The sequence below is a fragment of the Antrostomus carolinensis genome, unplaced genomic scaffold (assembly GCF_000700745.2).
Source record: "Antrostomus carolinensis isolate BGI_N321 unplaced genomic scaffold, ASM70074v2 scaffold11346, whole genome shotgun sequence".
In the NCBI taxonomy this organism is placed as follows: domain Eukaryota; kingdom Metazoa; phylum Chordata; class Aves; order Caprimulgiformes; family Caprimulgidae; genus Antrostomus; species Antrostomus carolinensis.
Genome location: NW_010322538.1, coordinates 2,165 through 14,458, shown reverse-complemented (window position 1 = coordinate 14,458; position 12,294 = coordinate 2,165). Strand labels below are relative to the sequence as shown.

General features: G+C 36.8%; 1 protein-coding gene across 1 annotated transcript; it reads left to right on the top strand.

Moving 5' to 3' along the window:
- Positions 1–746: 746 nt before the first annotated feature.
- Positions 747–9,206, top strand: ARRDC3 (arrestin domain containing 3; the record flags this gene model as incomplete). The annotated part of the gene is made up of 7 exons (XM_010170269.1): positions 747–828; positions 3,413–3,560; positions 4,834–4,936; positions 5,408–5,664; positions 6,086–6,248; positions 7,093–7,247; positions 8,656–9,206. Coding segments are annotated over 7 exons (965 nt in total), but the record flags the coding sequence as incomplete, so codon positions are not given.
- Positions 9,207–12,294: the final 3,088 nt, after the last annotated feature.

Genomic DNA, 12,294 nt, shown 5'->3' with positions numbered 1-12,294 from the left:
AAAGGTGTGCAAAAAATCATGACCATAAACAACAAAACAAAAAAAAAAAAAATCAGCTTTTTTGGTGGAACAGGAGTCCCAGCAGTAGCCCACTAACTATTTGGCTCTTGCTGTCCAAGCAAGATCAAGTTAACCTATGAAATAAATAAGTTTTAGCTCTAGATGGTGTTAATTGGGCAGCTTGCCATTTTCTGTGCCCCTGAATTTGTCTGGTACTTTCCAGGTGGTGTTTGTACACCCTTCCACCCCACCCCCTCTTTCTTTTTTTGGTGGTTAATTTCTGGACACTGTTGCCAGGCAGGAGATAAAAAGGAAGCTGAATTACTAAATTTAATCTTACACGGTAGACTTCGTGCAGATAGCTTAATGCTGTTAAAGAGCCATCTCTTATTATATTTTAACTAGGAATCACAGTGGAAAACATGATTCCCATTACCAATCTTACAGGCAGGCCTTGAAATGGCAGCAGTTGTGACTGTGTCAGTGTTCAGAGGCAGGATTATATATTAAAGCAAATTAACCTCTGCTTCTCTGTCAGTCTTGCCTAACCTGTAGGTAAAATTCATCCCCGCGTCCACGAGTTAATATAAATGGGCCAGAACCCCTTGTTTCTGGAATACCCTGTTCTGAAGTGCTATAATGAGTGTTTAAATCCTCTTTATTCTGGAAGAGAAGCCTGTATAATGTATAAAATCTGTGCAGGTGGAATAGCATATTGTGTTGGTTTTTTTTTTCCCCCCTCTTAGGTGATGACAATTCAGAAGAAGGCCTTCACACCATCCATTCAGGAAGGCACGAATATGCATTCAGCTTTGAGCTTCCACAGACGTAAGTACCCACACCACAGTCCTTGGGCTCTGCTGCCCATCTCCTTGAGCTAAAAAAAAAAAAACTCCTGCTGTGGGTGGAGGGGAAACCTTTTCAATGGTAGTAGGAATTGTGCTCTGACATGCAGCGGAGGCCATAATCTCATTAAACTGAAGAGGTTGCTTTTAAACTGATACACACTTGTGTTTGGTTTGGTTTGTTGTTTTTTTTTTTCTTTAATTCCCACAAAAGGGGAGCTTGTTGCTGCCCCGTTGCTCACTTTCTTGTGACCAAGTCCTTCTGAATTATTAGATCTTACAACATTTGAACCCTTCTCATGAGGAGGGAGGGGGATTTGTAACAGTCACTGGAGTACTGCAGAGTGGCTGAGATACCTTCTAACCCAACCAGCAGTTTACTGGAGCCATGCAGACCAGCAGAACTACAGATAAGATCACAGATGAATTCTTTGGGCTCAGTCTGGAACAGATGTGGCAAGTTTAACTACATTTGAACAAGAGGAGGGTTTTTTTTTGTTTGTTTAAGTAGGATTTATGTACCCAAGCTGGTCTTTATGCAGAAAGCCTGGATGGAAATAAGAAGGATGGGTGGATGAAGAAAGAAAAACTCCTGAGCAAGCTCAAGTTGAAGCAAGAGTGAGAGCAGAAGTGTTAAGATGAAGATGCTTCTCCCACCCTCAAGTCTAAAATAAATAATGTAGGCATTGTGAATGGAAGACTTGTACATAGAGGCATTAACAATATGGAAGACTTGTACATAGTGGAGTTAACAATATGGAAGTTATCTAAAAATACAAGTTGCAATAAAATTAAATACACAGGAACAGAGGGAGTCTCAACGTGGATGGAAAAAGGTGTCTTTTGCTGTAAAAGGCAAGCAGTGAAATCATTAAGGTTGAAGAAATCGGCGGTGTTACATGAAGTAGCTCAGTACCTAATATTAAAGCCAATAAACCATCTGTTTATTAGAGGTGCTGGCTTTAGCTGCAAATGATAAACACTTTTATGTGTCAGTTTCAAAGTGAACAGCACAGGATTTTACAATCAATCTTATTGGAACAGCGGAGGAGCCCTGTGTACATGGAGATAATTTTAAAGTCAATCCAGTGTTCTGTGAAAATCTCAACTACAAAAAGAAGGAAGGCTGACACTGATCTTCCCTTGAGTTCCCTTGAGTTGGAAGGGGCATTTAAATATGAAAAACAAAACATTATACACGAACTTTAAATGCTTAGCTTGAAGTGAAGCAGGTAGCCAGCAAAATATCATAAGCATTGGTCAAAACACAGATTCTTTTTAGGTGACCTGAAGTAATAATTTATGAAACCAGCTGTTGATAGTACTAAAAAAAACAAAAGCTGGTACTAAAAGCCTGAAGTTTGGTACTGCCTACTTATTTGTTGTTTTGTGTCCATAGAATACTTACGAAATTTACTTAAACTACAGAGCAATGGTGGAAAGAAAGAACATGGACACTGGCCTTACTGATTTTTTTTTTTATGTTGAAGAATATGGAGCAGGATGAAACAGATGAGAAAATCCTTTCACTTAGATGATTAGCAAAAAAAAAAAAAAATTCAGATGTGCCGTAGAGAAGTCAAACCTGTAACTGAAATAATCATTCTAGTAAAGTACTAGCGTGGCTAGTACTACTCCCTGTGGGAAATAACAGAAGCTTTATGAAGAAGTAATTTATGTTTAATTCCTATATTACAATGTACTTGAAACACAGTAGAAGATAAAAAAATAATGCACAAAAATAAGTTATTTAAAAATATTGTTAATCAGAAATAACTGGAATATAAAGATCTTTTGTCTTTCATTTTATGATGGTACAGGGGGAAAAAAAAAGGTGATGCTGAAAGGTTGGGAGATCCTTTCCACATCGTTCTTCCTCCAGCTCCCAAAAAGGACTTTTTTCATCTGTCAAAGTTCAGAGCAGAATAGACTTGATGATTCTATGCATATATATATATGTACATCATATATAATATAAATGCTTTAAGCTGGTCTCATCAGTGTAGAGGAAAATTAGAAGGTACTCAAAATAGCCTCTCTCTTCAGAACTCTTAAATTGAAGTATTTACTCTGCTTAAGGCAAAGCAAAACTACAAAAGTGCTGAGTTGCATCTAAAATTAACCCAATACTGAGGGTACCAGCCAAGTAAACAATAGACAATGATTTTACAGAATACAAAACAGTCATTGGTTGATTCTAATGGCAATTTTGAGTTGGTATCCTTAATTTGGCCTTCAAAGGGCATGCTTTAGAGATGAAAGTGGCCTCTTAAGTTTAAAGGAAATGTGTGCTCTCCTGGCATTTTCTGGTACAATTCTTTAATTGATGGTTAAAATTTGTGTAAAACTATAGTAGGATGAATTGGAGATGATTTTTTCTCCCATTTTTAATCTTTAATTTCTTCGGAGATACGGAAACTTTGCAAATAAGTTACGCTACATTAAATACTACAATGCATTAAAGAAAAAAAAGATGCATTTCCACATATTTAATTCTTGATCTGATCAGTTGTATCATTATTAGACAGAAGGACTTTACTCAATTTTGACCTTTGTGTCCTGCACAGACCACTTGCTACCTCATTCGAAGGCAGACATGGCAGTGTGCGCTATTGGGTGAAAGCCGAATTGCATAGGCCTTGGTTTCTACCAGTAAAATTAAAGAAGGAATTTACAGTCTTTGAACATATAGATATCAACACTCCTTCATTACTGGTAAGAATTGACAGAATTACTCATTCTTTGTTTCTGACATAAAAAAAAAAAAAATATAATGAAGTATGATAGCTGAAACAATATCCACATCTAATTTTACTTAATATTTATTCACTAGTTTATTTTAGAGCTGATATTCTTAAGTATTACGTTCATTTCAGCAACTCTGTAACTACTGGTATTTTGAAAGCTATGTTTTCCTGTGCTTGGAGTTGCTTCATTCTTAAGATACTGTAAAATGGCTTTGTCAATTTAAATTGATTAAATTTTAAAAGTTGCTAATAAAGAAAATTTCGAGAACTGTTCCTCTTTGCTTTTGAGTAAAAAATAATCTGTGGAAGGAACAGTGAAACTTAATATTACAGTGAACTTACTAAGCTAACTTAAAAATGCAAAGTAAAAAAAAAAAAATGTACTGGCGTGCATAATTTGATAATTTCCATATGGATAGTTTTCTACCAATGGGGAGAAATTATCACAATTCTGTATAATCTTTTTCTGAAATGTCATTTCATTAAAGTAACTTCAATATTACAACTGCTTTCAATGAGGATTTGATTTCAATCTGGTCTAAAATTCCTTTTCTTCCCCCCCCCCCCATGGCCGTTCCTCAAATGCTAATGTATGGAGGAAGGGGGGAGAAAAAAACAAACCTCAAACTCAAAGTCCATTGAAATAGGTTTCTTGTGTGTATGGGTGAAAAATCAGACTTGCAAAGGGACACTGGCCTTGCACAAACTCCATTAAAATCAAAGGACTCCCATTTGACTTTAATGGGCTTTGGATCAAGTCCTAAATCCTGATACTGTATAAAATAACAAAGTCCGTTTTAATAGAGATGAAACGGGACCGTTCCGAAACAGAGGAAATAGCAGGAGTCAAGGTTACAGTGCTTCAGTTATTGTTTCTGAAATACAGTCTACTGGAAAAATGTTTTAGTTTACTGATAAATTAAAAGCTCTGCCCAACAATATGTTGGGATATGTAGGCTCTAAAGCCTTTTCTTAAATGACACAGTATTTCTGTATAAGAACTGTTTTTAAGTGTGACTGTAGTATGAAGTGAGTAATGGAATTAGAATAAACCTTACATCTGCATAGTGCTATTTAAATTGCTCGGTGGTTTTTTTTCTCTAAATAAAACTAGCTATGTTTATCAAAATATGTAACAATAAGTACATTATGAACGTGATTTTTTTTTTGTGTTGATTAAAGTAGATGAAGAGATTAGTGGAACTCTTAATTAAATGGGCAATGTTATTCTTTTCTTACAGTCACCTCAAGCAGGCACAAAAGAAAAGACTCTCTGTTGTTGGTTTTGTACCTCAGGCCCAATATCCTTAAGTGCCAAAATTGAAAGGAAGGGCTACACCCCAGGTACGTAACAGAAGTAATTATAGGAAATGTTTTTCCTTCCGTTTTAAAGTGTCTGTGTACTTGCTGCTTTTATATAAATGAAACTTTTAAACTGTCCTTATCACCTCAGTCTGCATTCTGCAATCTTTTCTATATTTTCTTAACTAGGACTAATTTTGTAACTAATGCTGTGTCTCCATCTTGCCAAAGGACACCTGCTTCTATTCGACCTGTGCGTTCTTCTTTTAGATTAGCTTGTAGTGATAACTAATGCTGTGTCTCCATCTTGCCAAAGGGGACACCTGCTTCTATTAGACCTTTTTCTTTTAGATTAGCTTGTAGTGATCCTATTCCTGTTGGCATCAGTAGATGTTTTTCCAAGTAGAGCATTGCTAGCAGTGTCCAGTGCATTATAACAGTACACAGAACATTGTGATGTGCTTAAGCTGCTTTGTAAATGTAAAGAGAACATGAAATTCCCTTTTGTTTCAGGTGAATCAATTCAGATCTTTGCTGAGATTGAGAACTGCTCTTCCCGTGCGGTGGTGCCAAAGGCAGCCATTTACCAAACACAGGCATTTTATGCCAAAGGGAAAATGAAGGAAGTCAAACAGCTTGTTGCCAACCTACGTGGGGATTCCTTGTCATCTGGCAAAACAGAAACCTGGAATGGCAAACAGTTGAAAATTCCACCTGTTTCCCCTTCCATCCTTGACTGTAGTATAATCCGTGTGGAGTATTCACTGATGGTACGTACGTTGGATGGTCTGTTTCACTTAGCAGGAGTAGTTTTTCCATTGTTTCTTGCAAATTGCTAACAAAGCGTTCTATGATTAACTAGTTAGAAAAGAAATACAAATCCTAGTATTAATGTCCTGATGGGAGTTCTGTAAATAAATTCAGTTTAAATCATCCATGTTTTAAAACAGTTGTGTTGGCCAGCTAGGTGACATTTCCACGTGAGGGCTCATGTTAAGAATCCTGAGCTTCTTTTGACTTGGGGAGCTTTTTGTCTCCATAGGGGCATTGGCCCTAAAATAGACAGTAAGAAACTCAAGTTGCTCCTGGGAAATTCCATGGAGAGACAGCTTAGTCTAATAATTAATTATAAAGTACTTCTATGCACCTGCACTTTAATCATACACCTCTTGTGTTGTTTTTGTTTGTCAGGTATATGTTGATATCCCGGGCGCCATGGATTTATTCCTCAACTTACCACTGGTCATTGGTACCATTCCTCTACACTCATTTGGTAGCAGAACATCAAGTGTGAGCAGCCAGTGTAGCATGAACATGAATTGGCTCGGTCTGACACTGCCTGAAAGACCAGAAGGTAATTTGACAGTACAAATCCTGATCAATTTGCTCGTCTGTTTTGCTTTTTGTCTGCTTCATTCGTTGCTGTTGTACAAACAAGAGCCAAATTACATCCTTCATAATAAAGCCCACGGGAAATTCCCTTGTGGATGTTTCCTTGCCACCTGCTTGTCTTCTGTAGAGCGACAGAGTTTCTTAATCTCTCAGGGACAAGCAGTGAAATCCAGCTACTTGAAAGCTGTCACAAGTGAAAGCACGGGATGCCAGTGTACCTGGGCAGAATTAATTCTGGCTCCATTATCCCAGTTGCATCCTCGGTTATAAGGTGTTGTAACCTGTCATAATAGTAGTTTATGGTGACCTTTACCAGCCTTAGTAGCCAAATCTTTGTTAGAAGATAGTGTAATTAATTTCAGTGGGAAATTTCTGTTACACAAGGAGAAACTCCATGTCTCCTTCCCTCTGTTTGCATGTGTCTAATAAATATTGCTTTTTTGTGTTCAAATCCCAGACTTGGGTTTCTGGAGTCAAAAGGAATGCAGTGCTTTATGGTTCCTGCCTGTACAGAGATTCAGTATTCTGAGTATGCTTTAAATTTAAGGGGATAATTAAGCCACAATAAGCAGTGGTCACCCTGCTCTTCAGTTTGAGCATTATCTTAAAATAGAACAGCCTACTCTCTCTTTGATGTTCAACAACTGGTTTTTGTTTGTTTTTTTTTTTTTTTTAAAAAGTCTCTGAAGTCATTTACTTAACCTGCTGGTACATTTTACAATGATAAAAGTTTAATATTTATCATGTTATATATTTTGACATGCATAAGAACTTGTTGTTCGAACTGCGTGTACCTTTTCCTGCAGCACCTCCTAGCTATGCAGAAGTGGTCACAGAGGAACAAAGACAGTCCAGCCTTGCACCCATGGGTGCTTGTGATGACTTTGAGAGAGCGCTTCCAGGACCATTGTTTGCATACATCCAGGAGTTCCGTTTTCTGCCTCCACCCCTCTATTCAGAAGTAGGTACCTCAGAGAGAATAAGATGATTGATTCAGTGGGGTTTTGGGGTTTTTTTTTTAATTAATTAATTCTGTGGAATAAATGTAGGAAGTTGTTTCTCCCTAAAATCAGGAGAAACAGTGAAAATGACAAATGGGATAAGGTGACTTCTTATTAGCAAAGCACGGGTGAACTGCATCAGGAGTTTTCAGGATTATTCAAAATTCTGATGCTTTCCAGAGATTTCCAACTCTTGTGTACCCTCTTAGCAACTTCATTAAAACCTTATTATATAATAATATATAATACGGTTTTGTACACTTAAATATAAGTATATAATATATAATACACTTGTATATAATATATAATACACTTGTATATAATATATAATACACTTGTATATAATATATAATACACTTGTATATAATATATAATACATTGCATTCATGAACACCAGCATTTTGGGTCTATAGATGCACAATGTGCTAATGTTTTTTCAGTCCTACTTTTTTTCCAAAATTATTCAGGAAAAGGAGTATAGGACAAAAGTAAAACAGTGTCTTTTGAATAAATCTTGACAGAATTCTCCCACAGTTGATTTTTTTTCCTTTTTTTCCCTCTCTTGAAACACTGAACTGCTATTGAGTCACATGTTTTTTGTGTGCTGGTGACTTCTCTGAGGACTTTTCTATAACTTAACTATAGAACACAAATCTTAAGCCCTTTTCATTTTCCATACTTAAGGATTTAAAGAAGCCTTTTTTGTCCTTAAAAAATGGTTGTATTAAAAACTCATAAGAATGTTGCCTAAGATATGTACTAATAATTAAACTATTTGTACTACCCACTTTTGGGAAGACCTAAGTTAGCAAGGTGTTCCCCCTCTCCTTTTTTAGAAAGGAAGAAGAGGCAAGGTGTGGAACACACAAACTTCTAAGACATTTTATGGCATGTTTAAGGATTAATGGCCTGTAAATTAAAAGTAGAATGACTTTTTACTCTTAATTCTGTCTTTTTTGAAGCAAAATACCTGAAATCAAATATTGTTAAGTTACTTTTTTTGTGATGAGTCAAGTTGTTTTTTTAGTGTACAGTAAATAATTCAAAAGATGTCTGTGCTACTAAAGCTGTTTTTTTAAGTTGTTGTTAGCTCTTTGTGTTCATGCTTAAATTACCATCAGCCTGTAGTTTAAAATTTTCTGCTAGCTTATTAACTTTTAATTCAAACTTTTGTCTAATTGACTAGAGGTTTTTCAGTTATTTGAATAACCTTTGGATTGGGAATTCCTTTTATTGCTACGATTGTCTTAAATTTGTGTGAGTTTTAGCAGGGTTTGGTTTGGACTGGTTTCTTTCTAGCAACTGACTCTAAAAATACCTTGGGTTGTTTTTTTTTGTTTTGTTTTTTTTTCTTGTTCTTTTGTTTAGATTGATCCAAACCCAGATCAGCCCACGGATGACAGACCATCTTGCCCCTCTCGTTGAAGGAATCCATGAAGAGCTGACTCGACTTGGGTTTTGAATCGTACCTGACATGTTGAAGGTCAAGGCGTCACATAGTGGAGACACACTTTGAAAGGAAGTGGTTTTGCTCTTGCCTGTACGGTGAATAAATGAAAACAACCTGTGATCATGCTTTGAAGCCTACAGTTAAACATTGTAGGACTGCTCCACATGCTTGAAGACCTGAGCTTCCCCCCCTGCCCTTCCCCTTTAAATACTGGCACATAACTAGGAGCAGCCTTACTAACCTACGGTCATGTGTGTCAAAACACTCAAAACCATCTTGTAAGAGAGGGGATGGCTTCCTCTTATGATTTGGGAATTTTGCACATGCTCATTGCTTACGTTGTGCGGTTCAGTGTCACTACAGCTTTTTTTTTCTCATTTATGCCGGACTGTTATTACCCCCTCCCTTCTTACTTGTTTGAGGTCCGCACAATAAAGAGCAAAAGAAAGCTTTGACAAAAAAAAAAAAACCAACAAAACAACCAACAGCAACAGACTTTGACAAATGCACTGACTTTTCTTTTTTTTTTTCTTTTTTTTTCTTTTTTTTTAATTTAATGTAGCCTGGACTTTTACCTGCATATGCACATGCTCAGAATTGTTCTAGTAGGCTGATCATGTTATCACCTCTTCAGCTTGGATCCTGTTGTGGATTTATTTACAAACATCAAATGCCTTCAAGCCAGTCCTTCTTGCTGTATGTTTTTTGCAGCCTACTGTAGTAGATAAGCAACAGATGTGGGGCTGGGGGTGGGAGGGGGATGGAGAGTTAATAGAAAGAAACTTAATAGACTTCATCGAGATTGTATACCTTCTTGATTTCTTTTCAGAATTTGTTGCCTTTCTACTATTATCGCAAAGCAGCATTTTGTTACAGACTGCCTAAAAAAAAAAAATCACTTAATCTCAGGTGAACTCATCACTTGCCAAACTGTTGGAATGCTATTTGTTTTGTTATGTTGCACTGTTGAGTTACTTCTCTTTTTTTTTTTTCTTTTTTCGTTTTGTGTTTGTATTTTGTTTTTTTGTTCTTTATTTAGAGAAGGGGGATCTGGACTAGGGACATACACAAAAGTTACAAAACCCACCCTCATTCCCATTTCTCTTTCTACGTTATTTAAAAAAAAAAAAAAAAAAATGTTGTGAAGCTTTAAAAAAATAAAAAAGGGCACAAATAAAAGCAGCACCAGCAGACACCAGCCTGACCACAAAATAATTTTAAAAGGAAATAGTCATATGCTGTCTAGGATTCATAGACAGATCCATATCTCAAGTAATACAGATGGGAAGGGAAAGTAATTTTATTTTTATATCTAGTTCACTAATCACCAAGAGCTCTACGTGTAATGAGTCTCTAGTAGAAAGTATATTTCAAAGCTTGGACTATGCTAAAAGCTCAGTTTGTGCACTTTGTTATTATCTTCAGGGTTTATGATACTGTTAAGACTAGAAAGATAATTAAACTGGGCAAGATCAGTGTTAACCAGCTGTACTCAGATATAAAATGACTTTGATTGCATCCTCTGTGGTATTCTCAAGAGCTTTAAAACAAACAGAACTGCGAATTTTTCTATAAACTCACTTACAATGCAACACACGCTGTGGAAAAAGGACTTGCCCTTGAGTGTACCCCAAGGAATAAGAGTGCAGTGAAACCATGAGATGGACTAACACAAATACCAGCACTTAAATACTAGAGATTTACCAAAAAAAAAAAAAAAAAATCAACTTTTCCTTCAGCAATCACCTAACAGAAACCGTGGACAAAGGGACACGCTTTTGCTGTTGACTACTTAAACAAATTGAGCTGCAGTCCACCGAGTTATCTATTTCCTTGTGCAATAAAGCAGCTCACAAGGGAGTGGGAAAAGGGGATGCTGGTGTTTCTGACTGGTGCTTGTTTTTAAAAAAAAAAAACAAAACAAAACAAAAACCTCTGCCTTGTTTTTAAGGCTTCATAAAATGGCGACAGAAGAAGAGGCTTTTCCATAAGTGGCCTTTATGAGAACATGAACCATAATTCATGTTTTTCGAAAATGACAACAGGGTGATAAAAACTATTTAAATGAGTCGCGTTTTAAGTGATTCAGTTAAAAGGCTTGGGCTTTTGAGCAAGAATATTGGACGAGAAGGAAATTGGGTGATGTCTTACGTTACTAGGCCAATTTTGTGAATGTCCCTTCCCTCTATACCCTTTCCAACCAGACAATTTAAAAAGCTGATGGGATCGTTGGCATAAAAAGGGCATTTGGTGGTTTTACTTTTTTTTTCCTGTTTTGTTACTTTTCAACAGACTAGGGAACAATTGCTGATATACATAGCATTAAAGTTACGTACCACGACATAATGGAAAATTACGTATTGAAGCAGGATTGACCAATATCGTAGTAACTGACGTGGCATCACGGCCTTTGTGATTGGAGTGAAAAATTCTTAATCACCTTATCAAATAAAAAAGACTTTTCTGTTGAAATTACGTTGTTAGTTTGTTCAGAGGCATTACTCTTCCACAAGTATTGGTCAATTCTCAGCATTATAAAACACAAGGTTCACAGTTGTAGCCCAGTATTTGATAGAAAATTCTGATCCGAATTAGGAAAAAGTAAGTAAAATCCAAACGTTAGAGAAACAAAAGTGCAATATTAAATGTTTGCTTTATAGATTATATTCTATGGCTGTTTGTACTTTTTTGTTTTGTTTTGTTTTTAGTTTTGGTGCTGAATATGTCCTTGTAGACTCTGTTTCAAGAAAACAATATGTGGAAAACAATTTAATTTTTTCCTATTGCTCTTCCTTGTGGAAAATAAACTTTTGTAAAAAAAAAAAAAGTTTTAAATGGTTTTGATGTAAGTCATAATATTTTATACATTAGCTAATTATTATTTTTTTAAGATGTCTATAAAATAATAACTGTGAGGATCACAGAGTACAGGAAATTATAGGAACACAGATACTACCTGTCTCAAACGAGATGGGAGGAAAAACTATTTCTAGAACTTTTCCACCAGGAAAATCTGCTTTCAGCACCCTCATCCCCTTTTATTTAGCTCAGTGAACTCGCAAGTGGGAAAGGAGAGTTTCCTCCATGGGGAAAGGCCAGTAACTGGCAGGACTCAACATGCCTTTCCAGGACACTTGTGTTCCTGTGTCACTGCAGCTCTGGTGACCCAAGTTCCAGGCGTCTGGTCCTTTCCATGACTTATGGCTGGGGAGCCCCGAGGGGGCAACAGGAGTTTTGGGGTGGATGGGATGAAATGAGGGAAGGTGAATGATTTCATACGCCTGGTTTGCAGCTGAGACTTGGGAATGTGGTTTGACGATGACGTGGGTTGGAGAAGGTGTCCTTTGCTGTTCCCTTAGAAGATCTAGTGTGAGCAGATGGGGAAAATGTCCACCTGTGGTCTGTGTCTTGCTCGGTGAAGCCCCTGCAAGGGGTTGGTAAAGCTCTTGAGCTCTGCCAGCAGCATCTCGCTTCCGCATACCATGCACAGCTGAACCTCTGACAAAACGGGATTGTCGTCATCCTTGGGTATCAACATGTCATTTGACCTAAGAGAA